General features: G+C 42.8%; 2 protein-coding genes across 6 annotated transcripts in view; one reads left to right on the forward strand and one right to left on the reverse strand.

Annotated features, from left to right (window-relative positions):
• The window catches only part of LOC125086968 (ATP-sensitive inward rectifier potassium channel 12-like), an 874,374-nt gene that overhangs the window by 247,827 nt on the left and 605,321 nt on the right, over nt 1-21,226 (reverse strand). The gene's annotated exons all lie outside the window — the stretch shown is intronic.
• Nucleotides 1-21,226, forward strand: part of ITGAE (integrin subunit alpha E) — a 70,413-nt gene that overhangs the window by 5,431 nt on the left and 43,756 nt on the right. For 2 of the 3 annotated variants that reach the window (XM_047706676.1, XM_047706678.1), the window contains exon 2: nt 18,719-18,839. In XM_047706676.1, the coding sequence (XP_047562632.1) occupies nt 18,719-18,839 (121 nt within the window). Of the gene's footprint in view, nt 1-3,895; nt 4,522-18,718; nt 18,840-21,226 lie in introns of those variants that run through there. The other variant, XM_047706677.1, reaches the window with a different exon arrangement.

A 21,226-nucleotide genomic window follows, 5' to 3' on the forward strand; every position in this document is an offset into this window, starting at 1 on the left:
TGGGTGGTATTAACCTGCCAAAGTCAATTCCTTGCCCTAGGGTTCTTACCTGTTTTTGCTTCAGCAGTTCGGAGGCCCTCTTTGTGTGACCAGATTCATTAGTAGGTGAAACTTTGTGTTTCACAAATTGCCTGTCACCCTCATTACTGACTGATGTAGGTTAGTGAAGGCAAGAGTCCCACACCGTTGGCAGGAGAGGAGACATGACCTTCCTATCCCTTCCTGGCTTTTTGTGTGTTTAATCATGTGGTGCATCCCCTCTTGTCATTGGCAAGGAGTACTCAGGAAGCCTAGGAGTTTGTACTTTTAGCTCAGGTAGAGTGTCTTTGGAGGATGGTCAAATAGAATAGTGTCAGACTGGGCCTAAAGCCCTGGGGACTCATTTTTTTTGCACACACAAACTGGAGAAGACTGAATAAGTCCCTTCACCTCTTTGGACCTCAGTTTCCCTGTCTGTCAGATGAAGGGCTCAGCTGGGATGGTCTCCAGGTTTCTTTCTATTGCTAATGTGAGTTCTAGGATCTTTGCTCTACTTTTGTAAAGACCATTAGAAGCCTAAGTTGGATAGGAAGGAAGTTGGGCAAGCAAGAGGCCTAAGCCCTTGGACCCTTAGTCCATAAACCAACCCCTCAGTTACAGAAGAAAAAGAGGATTCTCTCCCTTGCTTATTCCCCACTAAGCCCACCTTCCCCAACACACACACACACACACACACACACACACACACACACACACACCAAGTGTTTTATTTGGGAGGCTTTTTAGGAGGTAGTCCATTGTATTAGTTTAGGCTGCCATAACAAAATACCATAGACTGGCTTAAACAACAGAAATTTATTTTCTCACAGTCTACAGTCTGAAAGGCCTAATGAGGGCTCTCTTCCTGGCTTGCAGACGGCCATCTTCTCATAGTGCCCTAACATGGCCTTTCCATTGGTACATGCACATGGAAAGAAAGATCTCTCTTCCTTTTCTAAGACTGCTAAGCCTATTAGGGCCATATATTTATGACCTTAAATTATCTCCCTTAAGGCCTTTAGACCTTATCTCCAAATAAACTCAAGTTGGGGCTTTATGGCTTCAACATATGAATTTGGCAGTGGGGCACAGAATTGAGTTCATGACACCCAGTAATGTGAAAAATCCCAGCATATGTTTGTGAAATGAGGTCTCAGCTTTTTAAAACCTCATGAATGGGAGGAATTTAGACCCATGGGTATGAGGGTAGGAGGATTGTAGTAGTTCAGAATCCTGATACTGGAGGAAAGCACTGAAGTGGGACTTTATGTGCTTAAGTCTTAAGTCCCAACTCTGCCACTTACTAGCCATATGGCCTTAGGCAAGTTACTTAACCTCTCCAGTCTAGTATCCTCATCTGGGAAATCAGGATAACCAAGTAGGTTGGCTGTTAGGATGAGATGAGGGCTTTGCATGGAAGGCCCTTGGCACTGAATCTGGCATTCCCTCCTTAGTGCTCAGTCAATGGCAGTGATTCTTACTGTTCCTGAGACTTACCCCAGGTGCCCTTTGCCAGCAGTCCTGTCTCAGTAAGTCCTCACTCTTCCAAATTTCCTCTACCCAGCTTCTCAGGACTCAGAAGGCTAATGGGTAGTTAGAACATCTTCTGTGTCCAGAGGCGATGAGGCAAGACGAGGGGAATTGCCCTGTATCCGCTGGTGAGTGCAGATATCAGAGCTTTTGACTCACTCTCAAGACAGGGAGCAGTTAGTACTTTTATATCTCTTGCTGAACAGGTCTTCTCCATCTTGTAACTTTTAAGACAATTTTGAAATAATTTCAAAATTACAGAAAAGTTCCAAGGATAGGACAAAGTACATTTTGCCATATTTTATCATTCATTCTTTCCCTCCTGCCTTCTGTCCCCCCATCTCCACCTCTGAAGCATGACCTATTTGAGAGTGACTTGCATACACCTGTCCATTTACCCCTGAATAATTTAGTGTACATTTCCTAAATTTCTTAGGAAATAAGGACAGTTTCTCATATGACAATGACATAATTATCAAATCCAAGAAATGTATAATTTTACCTAATTAGTACAGTAGTATCTAATCTTTAGATACATGTTTCATTTTTGCCAGCTATCCCAATAATGTTCAGTAATGTTTTTGAAAGCTTTTTTTTTTTCCTGGTCTATGATCCAGTCCAGGATCACACTGCATTTTGTTTCCTTTCCTTAGTCTCCTTTAACCTGGAACAATTCCTTAACCTTTGTCTTATGATACTGATGTTTTTGAAGAGTTCAGCCCAGTTGTGTTGTAGAATATCCCTCAAGTTGGTCCCTTATCATTTGTCTAAAACCTGTATGAGGTGCCAAACAGAAGCATTATAGAACACAGTCTGGCTCTTTCCTTTCGAATCTTAGGTTTGGATTTGTGGGGACAGTAGTTAATCTCAGATAGGCTCAAAGGACCTATATGTGTGCTCATGATTAGGGTTGTGCCATGCTGACACCAGCAAGCTTGGGTCAACACATCTTTGAAGAATGCAGGGTGAGTCTGCATTCTAGACGTCCCCAAAGATGCAGAAATGGCCCTGCATCCTGTCCATCCTCCAGTCATCAGCTTGGCTTGACCTCCTGAGGTGCCCTGAAGTTCATACTACAGACACGAAGTCCTGCTTTCAGAAATCTTGAGCATCTGCAGTCCTGGGTTCTAACGTGTCCCTACTGCTGATCTGCTCTGTGGCCTGGGGCTACTCTCCAGCGCCTCTGGGCCAGTGATGGGGAGAGGAGCCTATCCTGGCTCTGCAAAGTGCCCCTGGCACTCCGAACAAGTGTGGGGTAGGGGGAAAGTCACTGAGCCTTGGAGTGTTAGGAAAACAGGCCAGGGATCTGGACCACAACAAGATTAGCCAATCTGGATAGTCTTCTTTGTGATCTGGCAGGCAGATCATCAGACCTGGAACTTTGTTTCCAGCTGTTGGACAGTGTCAGAAACAGTGAATTGTAATTTCTGTTCAAGCAATCATACAGCATCAGGGAACTGTCACATTAGTTGTGGGTGTTTTGTCAGACCAAAGCAGACAATGCAAGCATGTTTTAAGTGTCAGTGACCTCCACAAGACTGGCCAAGCAAACTTTCAAGGTGAGAAACAAAATAAAATTGATTTTCATCTTATCGTTAAGTCAACACCCTTGTCTGCTTTAACACTTGCATTAACACTACAGCATGCTCTCCCTGGGGATGCAGACATTCGTGTGAGAGACATAGAATCTCCTGCTTTTTTGAATGTGAATTCATTAAAATTAAATAAAATTTAAAATTCAGTTCCTCAGTTGCACTGGTAACATTTCAAGGGCTCGGTAGCCACATGTGGTTAGTGATTACTGTATTGGACAGTGCAGATCTAGAACATCATCTTAGTTCTGATGGACAGCACTGCTCTGCACAGAACAATCTGGGAAGCGGGGACACTTCCTTCTGTGACAGATGACAGACTTGGTCACAGGGAAATTTTGACAAATTGTGAAGTTAGCTTTTAAATATGACTGCAAGCTGTTGGCAGGGTATCTTCGGGGGTGCTGGATTGAATCAGAGGTATGCTGGAAAGATTTATGGAATTTTTATGTTTTCTGTCTGGTAGCTCAGAGCTCTGTTAAGTTAGTTCCCATGTCATGGTACTATAGCTAGTTTTTTTTTTTTTTTTTTTAAGATTTTATTTATTTATTTGACAGACAGAGATCACAAGTAGGCAGAGAGTCAGGCAGAGAGAGAGAGGAAGGGAAGCAGGCTCCCTGCTGAGCAGAGAGCCCGATGTGGGGCTCGATCCCAGGACCCTGGGATCATGACCTGAGCCGAAGGCAGCGGCTTTAACCCACTGAGCCACCCAGGCGCCCCTATAGCTAGGTTTTAAAGAGAATGTAGCCAAGCTGAATTCACTGAGGTGGTGATTTCAGCCAGTGCATTGGGTCTTAACATTTAACAGGCCCTCCATAGCCTCAGGGCCTTGAGTCTAGGGGCCAGGTGCAGGAGCCCAGTTTCTAGCTGTGAGGGTACTTCAGGTGGGAAGGGGACCTCATTCTCATTGCTGAGGCAGCACCACTAAGGACCCTGGGCTGGGTGTTGGGCTAAGGTATCTGGTGGTATGTTCTAGAGCAGGGCAGGAGGCTGGGACTCACTCACATGAATGATAAACATCTGGATTAATACTATTTCTGCACTCAAACATCTGATGAAGACATCCAGAGCTATGTTTAGGCTAAACCTTGTCTCACTGTTCCACGAAGTGTGGGTCATGGGGAAGGGCTGATAAGTGTCTCTGAGCTTCCAGGACCCAGCCCACAACTGTGAGAAAGCCTCACAGTCAGCTGTGCACAAGTGGGAACATCCGTGTCTATGTGAAAGTGCCTGTCGGCCTGTGGGTCCTTGCTTCTGTGTGTGCCTGTCCCCGCCTCCTGGCCACCGAGCAGAGGAAGGGAAGCCGAATAAGCTGAGGTCCACGCCGCTGCCTCTGCTCCAGCTAGGATGTGGCTCTTCCACACTCTGCTCTACATAACCAGTAAGTCAGCCTCACCCCCCTGTCCCGTAGGTTGCTGTGCCCTCAGCACAGCCTATCTGTCTAAATGGGGCTCACTCAGAGTGAGAGGTCAGAGACCGTAGGGAATCCCTAAGGGAGTCGCTCTTGTTTGCTGGGTTAGATCCTCAGCCTTGCTCAGAAGGGCTTCTGAGGCTGTTGGCAGTGCTGATATCCTGTGGCTTCAGACTCCAGAACTCTGCCACCCTGTTCCTCCTCCAGCCAGTTTACCCTCCCCACCCTGGGCCTTTTCCTCACACCATCCATTCTGGGCAGATCCCTGTGTCTGTACAAGTTTGTTCTCAGAGTATGGAGGCTAACGATATCCACCTTCCCCAGCAGAGCACCCTTTCATCCCAGCTGATAAGGGTGGGGGACTGAGAACATGAGCATTGAGGAGAGACTTGTGGGGCAGAGGGCATGTGTGTGTCTGGTAGAAGGCGAATGTACTGGAGGACCCTGCTTCCTGTTTCTGATGTTAGGGCTAGTATGAGAAACTGTGTGTGGGTGGAGGGGGGCACTTCCTCTTCCCCCAGGCTGAGGGGTCCCATTCTGGCCTTTAAACTTATCATGGAAGCCACTTGGGGCAAGGCAACCCATGAGTCTGCACCTATCAAAAGGCCTTAAGGATGAGATTGAACATAGTCAGGGAGCCCCTGGAGGCAGCTCAGATCAAGCCGGGGCCTAGAGTGGTCCAGCATAGTGATTGGCACAAGCTTCCCCAGGGGTCTCCTGCATTGCTCAGAAGCTTGGTAGAAGAATGAGATAAACATCAGACAGATGTTTTCAAGGCTCTTGGGAGCCTGAGTTCTCCATGAAGGATGGGTAGGGGCCAGCAACTGAGTACCAGACTGTCTGAGAAAGCTGAATTCATTGTTGGGGGGAACTCAGAGTTAGCATCCACCCTGCGGCCAGGTCACCAGGAGGCAGGCCACACATGTAAGGGACCAGCAAAGCATACGTTTTGGACACATTTTAATATTTGATATTCAAAATAATCATTATGAAAAGGTCAAAACTTTGTGAACTTCATTTTCCTTACTTTACAGTTTAGACTTCTTTTTATTTTCAGTCACATACAGAGTGTGGAGAGGGTTTCACACTTTTTATGGCTTAGGGCTTTGATCCCCCATCACCAAGTATGTCTGAAAAAGAGACTAGACTCTGGAGCCCAGAGAGGTGCAGTGACTGTCCAGAGGTACACGCAAGTACATATAGAAATGGGGCTCAAGCCCAGGCCTCTGCCCTGACTCCCAGTTCTAGAATACCCCATGGCCTGGGGTGCTAACCTTGGCATCATTCTGAGCTCCTGCTATTCTGTTTCCCATGGCCTCAGAAATGAACAGCTGTTGCCCTAGTGCCTTTTTCAGCAATGCTGATCCAAGTGACATTTATCAAACCCCTTCTGGGGCCTAGACAGTCTCCAAGCTGATGGACAGCTGATAGCAAGGTGGAGCAGGCTTGCAATGAGATCACTTAGCCCACAACTTGGCTAAGCAATGGAAAGATTGTGTGCGCAAGGCCTCAGCAGCTCCAGCCTGAGTGGGAGAAATGAAGCTGTGACAGTTATGCTCCAAGCTGTGAGGTGGAATGGAGGGATGGGCCAATCCTGAAGTGTTTCCTGGAGGAGGTGAGACTGGTGCTGAGTCTTATGGGCTAGAAGAGTCTGAGAAAGTGACATGGAGACGCAAGGAGGGTGGGAAGAAGCCCTCAGACTATGACTCCAGGCCCAGGGCTGTGAATCCTGTGCCTGGCTGGGCTTCCCTAGACTGGAGGAAATCTAGACTATTCTGGCCTGACCCTGATCTTTTACCCTTCCCAAGCCACCCACTATGATGATGTCCACTTCTCATCTGTGAGAGCAGATGAGATAACATCAATTGTCTAATAAGAGTTTTTAAGCCAGGAGCAGATACACAGACCTACTATAACCCTGGAGCCACCCTTATCCCCACTCCTAGCCCTGACTTGCCCTGCTGCCCTACAGCTTGCTGTCCGCAGCTCCGCCTTTACCCTTGAGCTATTCTGTGACCGCAGCCACTCACTTCTCCTTTCATCATCACCTTGCAATGGTGAAGGATCCAGAAGTCTTAAGGCCTGCTGTGCTGTTGTACCAACTTCAGGCTGAGACCTGTGGCCCTGTTGGGTCCTCATGGGGAGTGGGAAGATGTCAGACCTGGCTCTTCCCAGGGCACACCCCAATACTTGTGGGCAAGTATTTGATGGAAAACCTTGGTTGTTAGGGATGAGAGACCAGTGTCCAATGTGGCCCTGAAGATGGAGGAGGTCTTCAGCAAGTATAGACTGTTGGAGGGGGGCTTTCTGTTTAGTATGGAGAAAGACAGGGAGCGTGAGGAGTCTGTTTAGGAAGATGCAGGTCAAAGCTTGAGTGGGAGCAGAAGGCTGTTGTCACCACCACCCCTGCCCCAGCACATGCTGGGCCCAGGGCGTGAGGGTGCACTGTCCCTGTTCTGGGCCCCTGTGTGAAGAGAAAGGCTGCACAACAAACTCTAGCCGGAGCTAGTGGGTCCATTGAGGATGCCTTCGGGTCTCACACATGGGGGTTGGGAAAAGGGTGTTTCAAGCAAAGGCAAAACATCCAAAAAGAGCAATGTTTGTGGGCAAGCCAGGTGTGAACTGTGGTCCATGTGGAAACCAGATGTTTCCAACCTTTGCTGGAAGGCTGGCTTTGTAGGGTGTATATGGGGGGCTTGTGGGCAGTCAAGCTGGAGAGGTCCAGGATGGTGGTGGGGATGTGGAGGCTAAGGAAGCTTAGACCTCACCCTGAGGGGAATGGGAAGCCACAGCAGATCTTGAGCAGGGTGACAACAGTGAGAATTACATGTTGGAAGGTGGAATCCCAGAGAAAGGGGAGATGATGAGGATCCTGTGTGAAAGAACAATGTGGGTGGCTTGAAGGTGAGCTGCCCCACGGCACAGGCAACTTGCATGTGGCTATGAGACATGAGTTTCCCCTAAGGCCTTTTTGGGTGTTCTGGGCTGATTGTCAGAACACCCGACTCTAGTACCAGTTCTACAGCTAGCTCCTTATATAAATTTGGACAAACCATTCCCCCTGGACTCAAGTTTGCTAAACCAAGAATAGTGCTGTGAGAATGTGTACTTAAAATGCCCACAAGAGACTCTTAATTGTAGGAAACAAACTGAGGACTAATAATACACTATAATATAGTAATAATACACTATATGCTAATGAATTGAATTTAAATAAAATAAAAAAACTAAAATGCCCAGTGTGTTGGGGGAAGATAAAGGTTTAAGCGGGGAGGCAGTGCTGGCTGACAGGATGAAGGGAGGGTCTTATTCTTACTCAGCAGGCCTAGGTGGCTGGAGACAGCTTGGGAGAGGCAGCTCTGTGGGTAGTGTGGTGACAGACACTGGTTTGGCTGGGCTCACGTGTCTGACAGCACATAAGAGGGGCTTGAGATGGAAGGTAAGGCTGTCAGAACATGACAGGCCCTCCCTTGTGGTTATAACACTAACATCAGCGCCCACATACTGAGCCTTCAGCGTCAGACCCTGGGCAGGCATTGTCCTGTTTGCTCTGCACAGCCATGTATCTCAGGTGGGGAAACTGAGGTGCGATGACAAGCCCAAGGTTCTTCAGCATGACTCTGTGGCAAAGCAAGGATTTGAACACAGGACTTTCTCTGTCTGGGGTCCATGCTATATTTTCTTGAGTCTCAGTGGGAGGTGAACATGATAACCACTACACTATGGAAACACTGCATCTGAGTCTCAGTGGGAAAGGAAGGGCTTACCCCATCTGGCGACAACCCAAGCAAAGGTAGAATGTGAGGGGCATGGAGGGAATGTGCTCTAGCAAGGTGGCCCACGGCTGGCAGATCCCTGGCTCCAGCCAGCTCTCAGGGTGGGTGCTGGTGACTAGGGAACCTCAGTGAATACGGTAAATCCCCTCTACACATGTTTTCATGCCACTGTGCTTGCACAGGAGGTTCTCGCTGACCTAATTAAACAGCTATCTAACCCGGAGCTCTGCCCAGGCTCAGTGAGGGGCTGGCACAACTGGGAGCTCTGCCCAGCAGGAAATGTGCCCAGCTTCTGGGGCCATTTGTAACTCTTTTCTCTGTTTACCAACCCCTCAGTGCCTCCAGCTTTCACTAAAGGCTTGGGTTAGGCAGATCTGGGCCCTAGACACAAGTATTCAATTTGCCAATGGACCACAAGCAAATCACTCAACTTCTCTGAGCCTCAGCACCCTGTATGGTGCCTGGAAGAAATCAGGTGATCTGGGAGGGTAGCTGTGATTATCTCTCTGCTCATCTGCTGCCCCTTCCCACCTTTCAAGGATCTTGCATCAAGATCCCTCAGGTGAACAAGGCAAAAATGAGGATGGGTGGGGTGGTGAACAAGAATTTCTGGCCTACTCTGACATTTCCAGGACACTTCTGGGTCTGGCGTTATGCTGAACTGAGCTTTGTGGTTGAGGGGGAGGGGTGTCATGGATGGCTCAGATCACGTTTTGGGGGAGACAGACTTAATCACAGATCACTCTGACCTAGACAGGATTTAGTCAGAACCAGACACACTTCAGGATGTGGTGGGGGCTCAGGGACCAGTGAGTTACTCTAGCTGAGAATCTGAAGTAGCTCCTGGGAGCAGGGAGTGCCTGAGCAGGGCCCCAAAGGATGGGGTGGATGTGAGAACAAGGAAGGCATACTGGTCAGGGGGAACTGCTTGGACAAGGGCCCAGAAGTGGGAGGTATGGGGATGGTGTTCAGGGAGTGGGGTATAGAGGAGCTTGAAATGGCTGGAGAGCAGACCTAGGAGAGTGGGCATTGTGCTAGGCAGGGAGATGCCACAGATGCCCGGATGAGGAGACGACCTATCTCAGGGGTTTCAAAGCTTGTCTATCAGTTACACAGGAAAACATGGAAAGAAAGCCTCCTAGTCACCCCTTGCAAGAATTTGCTAGTTCTTACTCTTTAAAAAAAAAAAATATATATTTATTCATTTATTTTAGAGATGGTAGAGCTGTGAGGAGTAGAGGGAGAGAGAATCTTTTTTTTTTTTTTTTTAAGATTTTAATTACTATTTTTTACAGAGAGAGAGATCACAAGTAGGTGGGGAGGCAGGCGGGAGAGGGGCAAAGCAGGCTCCCTGCTGAGCAGAGAGCCTGATTCGGGGCTCGATCCCAGGACCCTGAGATCATGACCAGAGCTTAAGGCAGAGGCTTAACCCACTGAGCCACCCAGGCACTCCAGGGAGAGAGAAGCTTAAGCAGACTCTGCCCTGAGCTCAGACTCCACCAAACACGGGGCTCTGGGGCTCCATCTCATGACCCTGAGATCACAACCTGAGCTGAAACCAAGAGTGGGGTGCTTAACCGACTGAGCCACCCAGGTGCCCTTTTAATTTTATTTTTAAGTAAGCTCTACACCCCATGTGGGGCTCAGTCTCACAACTGAGATCATGACCCGAGCCAAAATCAAGAGTTGGAAGCTTAACTGAATGTACCGCCCTGTCACCGTGTCACCCTTAGTTCTTACTTTTTAATTCTCTCCTGATCAGTTTGTTTACCCTAACCTGACTGATCAAGAAACACAGGGCTTCTCATAAAATGAGCCAAGGAGCCTGAGTCCAATCCTGTACTCGTGGAGAACAGTGCTCCCCATTCCCCCCCTCTAGAACCCTTGAGGGTCCATGGCTTGGCCACAGGGATTGTCTTTGAGCCCCCTTCACCCATCCAGCACCTAGTAGGTATAGGCCACCATACCTGGCCCTGGGATGACATGGTGAACAAGGCTGACTTACAGTCTTTGCCCTCAGAGGGGCTCACTGGTGGCAGAAGAAGCAGTCAATAAGTAACAGGCAATAATACGTAAACGAGGAGTTGAGGAGAGTAATGTCAGTTTGTGATAAAAGGCTTACAAGGGTACAGAGTGCCTACGTAGGGGTCTGGAGGTCAGGAAAGCCTCTTGGAGAAGGTGAATGGGAAGAATCAGGAGGAAGGCAGGAGATCACCTCAGAGCAGAGCACTTTCAGCAAGGATAAGACTTGGGAAATGTACACTTGAGTGGGTGGGATGGGCTCTGGGGCTCATACCCAATTCTCAAAAATGATCCTTGGCCCCCAAACGGGAATTGCTCATGGTCTGATTATGTTTTCTGTATTATACTTTGGGTGATGGCAAGCAAGACACGAAGAATAGCTCCCAGGTAACTTGGGATGCAGGTTTGTTCATTCACTGCTATTGTTTTTTTTTGTTTTTATTTTATTTTATTATTATTTTTTTTTTTGACAGACCGAGATCACAAGTAGGCAGAGAGGCTGGCAGAGAGAGAGAGGGGGAAGCAGGCTCCCTGCTGAGCAGAGAGCCTGATGCGGGGCTCGATCCCAGGACCCCAGGATCATGACCTGAGCCGAAGGCAGAGGCTTTAACCCACTGAGCCACCCAGGCGCCCTCACTGCTATTGTTTTTTGTTTGTTTTTTGTCTGTTTGTTTTAACTCTACTCTGCCCCATTCATTCATTGTTCTTGTGAAGAGAACCTCGGGAAACAATTTTTTCTGGTTTTCTGTTTGTTTTCCTGCTTCACCAGAATAATTCTTTTCCCAATTGTGTGGACTCTGTGAATCATTCAACTGATCATTTTCATCCTTATACTGATTTCAAGAAAGTTCATACATTTATGCAGTTATTCAACAATTAATTTTATTTGGCATCCACTGTGACCTTATACTATGTTCAGAGTCCAAAGTGGGACCCACCATAGAAAGTGCTAGCACTTGCTGATGCACAAGCCAGGTGGCCTCCTTCCTGGTTTAATTGTGCCCTTTCATCTTCATCCCTCTTTCATTTTCTTTTTTTAAGATTTATTTATTGAGAGAGAGAGAGAGAGAAAGAGAGAACAAGTGGGCAAGGGGCAGAAGGACAGGGGGAGAGAGAATCTCAAGCAGACTCCTTGCTGAGTGCAGAGCCCAGTGCAGGGCTGGATCTCACAACCTTGAGGTTATGACCTGAGCCGAAATCAAGAGTTGGAGGCTCAACCAACTGAGCCACCCAGGAGCTCCTCACCCCTTTTTTCTAATTGTCACTTTCCTTCCTTCTTTTTTTTTGGCTTTCCCCATCATTTAAAAATAAGTTTTGCCTTACTGTCTTGTATATTTTCATGAATTGCCACAAATCATTCTGGGCAAGGCCAAAGTATAAGGGAGAAGAAATAAAGTGCAGATGTCTGCTTTCTGCCAGCCTCAGGGAGAGAGCTTGGGAATTGAGAAATGAGAGATTGAACACTGCCTTCTCACAATGCACCCCTTCCTGAGCCTTTGAAAGGTGTGTTTTTGACAAAATTTTAAACATGTATAAAAACAAAGAAAAGAACTGTAATGAAGTCACTATACCCATCACCCAGATTACACCATTATCAAGACTTGCCATACTTGCTGCATCAGTTCATATCCCCTTTGGTTTCCTTTAAAGCTGTGCTGCTCAAAATTTGGTGGTGACCAGCAGCAGGGCATCATCTAAGATCATGTTAGACTAGGCTCTCAGTCCCACCTCCTGATCTACTGAATCAGAATCTGTATTTTAACAAGAAACTTGGGTGATCTGTTAGCACTTTAATGTTTCAGAAGCATTATTATAAGGCAAACCCAAAACATTGTGTCATTTCACCCCACACACTTCAGTACACATTTCTGAGGTATGTGGTTATTTTTCTTACTAGGCCACAATGTTTTTATCACCTAAGAAACTTAACAATAATTTGGGGGTTTATCGCTTTATCACTCAGTTTATCGCTTTTTAACAATAAGTTTTTTGGAGTCAAGATCCAAAGGTCCAGATTACATTTGGTTGCTACGCCTCTCTTAGTCTAGAGTGGCCAGTTGCCTATATTTTGGTTTGTGTGTCCTTTTCAAGTCTTTGCTTTACTGCAGGGCTTCGTGGCTTGTCTGGTAGAAGAGCGTCATTCAGGATTTGTGTGTTTGCTTCCTTTTGGTGTGGTTTGCCCTTTTATCCCCAGAATTTCCCAAAACCTGAATGTTAGCACTAATGACTTCATTAAATTCAGGTTTAACTTATTTCCTGGGATTGAGCCCCACATCGGGCTCTTTGCTCTGTGGGGAGCCTGCTTCCCCTTCTCTCTCTCCGTCTGCCTCTCTGCCTACTCGTGATCTCTGTCTCTCAAATAAATAAATAAAATCTTTAGAAAAAAAATTCTTTCCTCACTGTTCTTCACTGTTACCTTTGTCCTAAAGTAGGTGATCATATGTGTTTGGACTCTCTGTTCCATTGGTACATTTGTCTGCCTGGTTGGTCTATCTATCTGCCCTATGCTAATATAATTCTGTCTTAACTATAACTTTGTAATATCTTGACAGATGATAGTATGTTATCAAGTCTTACAAGTTTGTCTTTCTCCTTTAAGACAGCCTGACTATTCTTGCCCTATACAATTTCATACAAATTTTTAAATTGTCTTGTTAACATACCTCACCCTTCCCCAATAATTTGCTGGGATTTTTTATTAGGACTCTATTGAAGCTATAGATCAGTGTAGTGATAACTGACAACAATATTGAGTCTTCATTCATGAACATGATCTAACCCTCCATCTATTTAGATCTTTAATCTCTCCTAATCTTTTATAGTTTTCAGCATGGAGGTTTTGCATGTCTAACTAAAGTTAGACTTATTTTTTAAAAAGATTTTATTTATTTATTTATTTATTTATTTATTTATTTATTGGGGGGAGGGTGGGGAATCACAAGCAGGCAGAGTGGCAGGCAGAGACAGAGAGAGAAGCAGCCTCCCTGCTGAGCAAGGAGCCTGAATATGGAACCCCATCCCAGAACCCTGGGATCACGACCTGAGCTGAAGGCAGCAGCCCAACCAACTGAGCCACCCAGTTGTCCCAAAGTTAGACTTATTTTTGAGCATTTGATTTCTCTGTCTTTTGCTAATGGCATCTTTAAAAATTGTTCACTGTTTATTTGATCATTGATGGTATATAGAAGTACAGTGGTTCTTTGTATATTGCCTCTATATCCAGTAACCTTGCTAAAAGTTCTTGTTAATTCTTAGTGTTTGACTGTGGATCTGTTGTATTTCTCAATCTACTTAATCATTTCATCTGCAAATAATGGCAGTTTTATTTTTTCCTTTCTAATCCTTATGCTCTGTATTTTTTTTCTTATTGCTCTAAGTCCTCTGGTAAAATGTTTAGTAAAGTGGTGAAGTGGTCATTCTTGTCTCCTTCCTGATTTTAGGGAAAGCTTTCAGCAACTCACCAATAAGAATGATGTGTGCTGAAGCTTTTTGGTGGATATTCTTGATCAGGTTAAGGAAATTCCTTCTATTCTGGTTTACTGTGATTTTTTTTTTTAATCATAGACCCAGATGAGATTTTATCAAATGCCTTTTGCCTCTGTCTATCATAATGATCTTATTATTTTTTCTTTTTTTCCTGTTAATGCGATAAATAAATCAATTATTATCAAATGTCAAACTGCCCTTCCATTTCTGAAAGAGACTCAACTTGGTTGTAATGTATTATGCTTTGATGTCACCAGATTTGATTTGCTAATATTTTGCTTAGGATTTTGACATCCATGTCCAAGAAAGAGATCTTTTATCCTTCATTGTATTGCTCCTGTCGGTTTTTCTCTGATTTTTACTTGTTTTTTTTTTTTTAAATCTTTGCTCTTGTTGGGTTTTAATATCAATGTTATTCTGGCCCCATAAAATGATTGGTAAGTGTTCTCTCAATTCTGTTCTCTGGAACAGTTTGTGTAAGATTGGTATTTCTTCTTTAAATGTTTGGAAGAGTTTTCAGTGAAGCCATCTGTGCTTGGAATTCTTCCTAAGGTTTTTAATAACCAATTTAATTTCTTTGATAAAGATTATTCAGCTTGCACTTTTTTCATCAGTTTTGGTAAATCTTTTTTTCAAGGAATTTACCTATTTTAACAAAATTGTGAAGCATAGTGGCATAAACTGTATATTCTATCCTCTCATTATTTCTTTATTTTATTTTATTTTATTTTATTTTATGTTTTCACTCTTACTATTTCTTAAATGTCTTAAGATCTATTCTGATGTCCTCTTTTTCATTCATATTGGTAATTTGTGTGGTCTTTTTTTCCTTGATCAGTGTTGCTAGGGGTTTATCAGTTTTATTAACCTTTTTTTAAAAACACACTTTAGCTTTGTTGATTTTCTCTACTGTAAGTTAGTTTTCTGTTTCTTTGATATATGCTCATATCTCTATTCCTTCCTGGACTTTCTTTGGGTTTGATTTGCTGTTCTTTTACCTTCTTGAGATGAAAGCTTAGATAATTGATTTTTACCCTTCTTTTTAATGCATGCACTTAAGACTGTACATTTCCTCTAAGCCTTAACTATTTCCCACAAGTTTCGATTTGTTGTAGCTTAGTTCTCATTTAGTTCAAAATATTTAAAAATTTCCATTACAATTTCATTTTTGGTTCTAGGTTATTTAGAAGTGCATTGCTTAATTTCTGAGAAGTTTAAGTTTTTTGTTTTTTGTTTTAGTTTCCTTTTTGTTATTGGCTTCTAATTTAATTCCACTATAGTCAGAGAACATAGTCTGAATTATTTCAATCCATTGAAATTTATTGAGGCTTACTTTTTGATGCAGCATATGTTCAGTTTTGGCAAATGTTTCATGTGCATTTGAAAAATGCTTATTTTATCATTACTGGGTACAGTATTGTATTAATCAAGTAAGTTTTGTTAATGGTGTTATTCAGATCTTCTATATCCTCCTAACTGATCTTTTTGTAGCTTATATGAAAGATTGTTAAAGCATTAAAGCCTCTCATTTTGGTTATGGATTTTGTATTTTTCCTTTTAATTCAATTAATATTTTTATGTATTTTGAAGTGTTGTTATTGGATACACACAAATTTTAAGTTTATATCTTCTTGGTAAATGAAGAACAATGTATTTGTCTGTATGCATTTCTTTCTCTTCCTTATATAAAAGTCTGTAAACTTTTCCTTTGCCTAATGAATTTAATTTCTTTTTAAAATCTCTACTGCTAAGGGAAAAGCCATTAATTGGGGGAAAAAATTCCATCAATTTCAATGGAAAAATTGGTTCATAACATCCAGCCCAGTACCCAAATACCCAAATTTTTTCTGATGGAAAAAATTTATTAATTGGTCAATAAAACAAGTTTATACTAAAAAAAATAATTTGAATTTAAAAGTACAATTTACATATACAACTTACTGCAATAAAAGTTTATTGTCCTCATTAAAAGAGGAAATGAAGGGGCGCCTGGGTGGCTCAGTGGGTTAAAGCCTCTGCCTTCGGCTCAGATCATGATCTCAGGGTCCTGGGATCGAGCCCCACATCGGGCTCTCTGCTCAGTGCGGAGCCTGCTTCCACCTCTCTCTCTCTGCCTGCCTCTCTGACTACTTGTGATCTCTGCCTGTCAAATAAATAAATAAAATATTTTTTAAAAAAAAAAGAGGAAATGAAGACTTAATGATGAGTAGTGGAGGATAGTTGTGAAGGAGTCATTATTGTGAAAGCTATAATTTTCCTTCTGCACCATTTCTTTACTGTTTCTTCAGTCTTTTGGGTACTCATGGTTATCCCGTATTCAAACTACCTTTAAAAATAAAGTTATAGCACAGAAAAATACATTGAGGGTAAAAAAATACTAAACCTGAAAGTACTGCAAAATACATGGAATAGCTTATGCATTTAACAGACTTCAGAGTCACAGAAGCTACTACTTCTCCAGCCCTTTCAATCAGCATGTATATGCAAAAACAAAGCATTTGGGTTTATCCAAACAAGGCAAGCCTTGCACATTTGTTTCCTATGATATTGTTGGGCTAGAAACTGTTTTATTAAATTTAGTATGTTTTTGCCTAAAAGTATGATATCAAACATTATTCCTTAGAGCATGTTTATGTGGTGTATTTGGGGAGGAAAAAGGCATTGCACCACCATTAAAAAAAAAAAAAAAGTGTTTTCCAAAAAGCAGCATCGGTTTTCAAGAGCTACTGCAAAAAGTTGTTCATTGAACAGTAGTTGAACAGATGAGTTCTGTTTACTGAACTTCACCTTGCTCTTTTTCTATGTAAATATACATTAGAGTTTTTACAGTGGAGTGGCATGGTTAGACCATGCTTCTAAGAATTCCTTCTGGTAATTGGTATAGAGAGGATGTATTCAGAGGGACAAGACTTGGAAGAGAAAGGTTGGGAGACTAATGAACGTATCCAAGCAGGAGACAATGAGGTCAGTAGGGCAGAACCAAGTCCCAACAGAGGCCCAGATGCATATGGGAGTTCTGAGAATGATAAAAGTGGTACTGCAAGTCTATGGGGATAAGATGAGCTATTCAAGAAATAATGTTGAGACAATTTCATTTGTGGGGAGAAAAAGTAAAACCTGGATCGCTATTTTACTCCATACACAAAAATAAAGTATAGATGGATCAAAGATTCACGTGTAAGAAGTGAAACAAACAAAAAAACCCAAATATAGAGGAAAATGTGAGTGAACTTAAAAAAATAATCACTGAATGGGGAAGCATAACATAAAACTTGAGTCACAAATGAAAAATGACAAACTATAGATGTGGGGAAAGATAACATGCAAGTTAAATAGCTAAGTGAGAAACAATATCTTTATCACATTGATAATTTCTTTTCATTCAAAAAGCTCTTACAAATTAATAAGAAAGCAATAAATACATCATACAAATGGATAATGTATATGAATAGGTGGTAAACAACTTAAAAATTAAAAGGTTTTACCTCATTCATAATTTTAAAATATATTTTGGAACAAAATAATAAGATACTCCTTCAAAACAAAGATGAAAAGTTCTGCACACAGCCCAAGCTGCGCTGTGGGGAAACAGGACTTCTCCTATTCTGTTGTTGTGTGAACTGGCATAGCCTCTGTGCGGGGCAATCTGTCAATATCAATATTTTCTCAAGACTTTTTAGCTAAAAATTTCAAATATACAGAAAAGTTGAAATAAATGTGCAGTGGAAAAGTATATAGCACACTTCAATTTGACAGTTGTCAACATTTTGTTATATTTGCTTTACCGCATATATATCTTACATATAAACATGTATCTATATGTCCATCTTCATATATCCATCCATCCATCAAGCCATCTTGTATTTTGATCCATTTCAAAGTAAACTGCAGATGTTGGTATACATTATCCCTAGATATTTCAGCATACAGATCAACTAGAGTTTAATGTGTGTTTATGGTTCTTTTTTGAGGAAAAATTTACCTTCAGTGAAATACACAAATTTTAAGTTGACCATTCAGTGTATTTTTGACAAATGTACACATCTTTGTCATCCAAATTCCTATCAAGATCTAGGATACTTCCATCAGCCTACAAAGTTTCTTCCTGTTCCTTCCCAGTTAAGCCTCATTCCCATACCTCCAGGAAATATTCTTTTACTATAGATCAGTTTTGCCGGTTCTAGAACATCATGTAAATGGAATTATATAGTAGATACTCTCATGTAAAGCTTCTTTTGCTCAGCATAATGATTTTTGTGATTTACCCATCTTGCTGTGTGTGTCAGTTGCTCATTCCTTTGTATTCCTGAGTAGTCCATTGTATGAATACACCACAGTTAGTTTATCCCTTCCCCAGCTGATGGACATTTGGGTGGTTTCTAATTGGGAACTATTATAAATAAAGCTTCTGTAAACTTTCTTGTACATGTTTGAAGACATGTTTTCTCTTGTGTCATTTGAATGGAGGGTCATAGATAGAATGTATGTATATATATACTCTCCCTGGGGCTCACAGTCTATTTTAAAGTTAGTACAAGACTCTGTCATGAGTATGTGCTATCTGACAGGTACAGAAATTGCATAGTGGGAGGTGTGAGAAGGTGGGAAGTACTTCTAGGGGAGAACAAGGGAAGGCTTCCTAGAGGATGAGGCCTTGGTGCTGACACAGTTTAGTAGGAGGATTGGGGAGTGCAGAGTCTGGGTCAGACATGCCTACATTCTTGTCCTATTTCCACAGGAAAAAAGATCCTGGGAGTCTCACTTTTCTCATCTATAAAATGGGGATGATGACACCACAAGATGTGGCTGAATGATAGGAGTCAGAGGCCCAGCCATGGCCTCAACAGGCACTCTTTTGTTAAACATTCCTCTTTTCTCCACAGGCCTTGCTCCTCTGGTGGCCTTCAATGTGGATGAGGCCCAGATCTGGGTGACTCCTGAGGGAGACACACCCTATGTGCTCAGCTCCCTTCTGCACCAAGACCCCAGCACCAACAAGACCTGGTGAGTGGCACCCAGCAGATGGGATGCATAACTGAGGATACCTCTGGGGAGTCTGAACAAGCCCCAGAGAAGGCCTTCACACCCAACCCCCACAGTCTGGGGACAACCTTCCTTCATTTTCATAAGGGTGTGCAGGAGAGAGGCTGTGAGCACTGGGCCAATCCTGGCCGTCTTTACTGCTGGGGAGCAGGGACAGGATACGACCTCAAAACTATTTTAAAATAAAGTTTATTAAGGCTGTTTTGTCTCTTATAGAAGTAACACTTGCTCAGTATAGAAATCTAGGGCAATGACAAAAATATCAAAGAAAAAATTGAAACTATGAGGCAGCAAGGAATATGGTTAAGATGCAAGTTGTGGGTCTGGTAGTCATGGGTCAGTGACAGCTTTACTCTGTACTTGGATGCAAAGCGCTCAACCCACAGCCTCTTTCTTATCTCCACAGAAGGGGTAGAGATTTCCCTACATCCTGGGGTTGTTGCATAAGACTATTTAAGTTAATGCACGTAAAGGATTTATTATAGTTTCTGGCCAAATTCAAGCTCACTAAACATTGCATTTTCTGTTTTTAAAATCTCATCTGGGGGTATCTGGGTGGCTCAGTCGGTTAAGTGTCTACCTTTGGCTCAGGTCATGATCTCCAAGTCTTGGGATTGGGCTCCTACATTGGGCTCCCTGATCAATGGGGAGTCTGCTTCTATCTCTCTCTCCCTCTGCCCCTCACCACTGCTTATTCTCTCTCTCAAACAAATAAATAAAATCTTTAAAAAAAATAAAAATCTCATCTGCACCCATTAGATAAGCCACAGATTTTAAATGTGGCAAAATTCTGCTGCTGAGGATGTGGGAAGTTGTGGGGCTGTAAATTGGTATAAGCAACTCAGAGAATGGTTTTACCATATCTGGTAATGTTGCAAATTCCTTTGACCTGCCATTCCACTCCCAGATCTGGCCAACCTTAGAGATACTCCCAGGCACAAGTAAAGGTATTTACTGTAACATTTCTTGGAATAGTGCAAGACTGGGAATGGTCCTCATTAGGAAAATGGAAGAAAAATGCTTTGAATCACATATGATGCAATATTAGAAGTAGGTCAAATTAATAAAATGAGCACAGCAGTTGTTAACTTGAATCACTCTTGAAACATAAGGTAACAACGGCAGTTGTAGAATTATATATACCATGGTCATTTACTCAACAAATATTTAGAGTGAAGCATAAATTATTTTTTTAATCTTTTTTTTTTACCATTTTTTTGGTTTGTTTTTTGTTTTTTTAATTAACATATAATGTATTATTTGCCCCAGGGGTACAGGTCTTTTAATCATCAGTCTTACACAATTCACAGCACTCACCATAGCACATACTCTTCCCAATGTCCATAACCTAGACACTCCGTCCCTCCTACCCCCACTCCCCAGCAACCCTCAGTTTGTTTCCTGAGATTACGAGTCTCTTAAGGTTTGTCTCCCTCCTGATCCCATCTTGTTTCATTTTTTTTCCTTCCCTACCCCCACAACCCCCTGCCCTGCTTCTCAAATTCCTCATATCAGAGAGATCATATAATAATTGTCTTTCTCTGATTGACTTATTTCACTCAGCATAATACCCTTTAGTTCCACCCACGTCGTTGCAAATGGCAAGATTTTCATTTCTTTTGATGGCTGCATAGTATTCCATTGTGTGTGTGTGTGTGTGTGTGTGTGTGTGTGTGTGTGTATACCGCATCTTCTTTATTCATTCATCTGTTTTTTTTTTTAAAAGATTTTATTTATTTGACAGAGAGAGAAAGATCACAAGTAGGCAGAGAGGCAGGCAGAAGCAGGCTCCCTGCTGAGATGAGAGCCCAATAGAGGGCTCAATCTAGGTTCTTTCCATAGTTTTCCATAGTTTGGCTATTGTGGACATTGCTGCTATAAATATTTGGGTGCACATGCCCCTTCGGATCACTACATTTGTATCTTTAGGGTAAATACCCAGTAGTGCAATTGCTGGGTCATAGAGCAGCTCTATTTTCAACCTTTTGAGGAACCTCTGTGCTGTTTTCCAGAGTGGCCGCGTCAGCTTGCATTCCCAACAACAGTGTAGGAAGGTTCCCCTTTTGGAGCATAAATTCTTATGCTGTGGGGAGACAGACAATGAGCAAGCAAGCAAAATATGTATTATATCAGATGGTGATAGTGGGGATATGCTAATGTAGAAATATGTCTTTAGTTTTGTCCCTTATTGTCACCAAAATGACTTTGAGCTGCTTTGCTTTGAGGCCAGGATCCAGTCAAGGTTCCTGTGTCGCATATTGTTGTGTCTCTTTATTCTCTTTTAACCTAGAGCAATTTTTCCTTTCCTTTCTGTTCACAATGGTCATATGGCTTTCTCTGTGCTTGCT

This window comes from Lutra lutra, chromosome 16, assembly GCF_902655055.1.
Source record: "Lutra lutra chromosome 16, mLutLut1.2, whole genome shotgun sequence".
Lineage (NCBI taxonomy): Eukaryota > Metazoa > Chordata > Mammalia > Carnivora > Mustelidae > Lutra > Lutra lutra.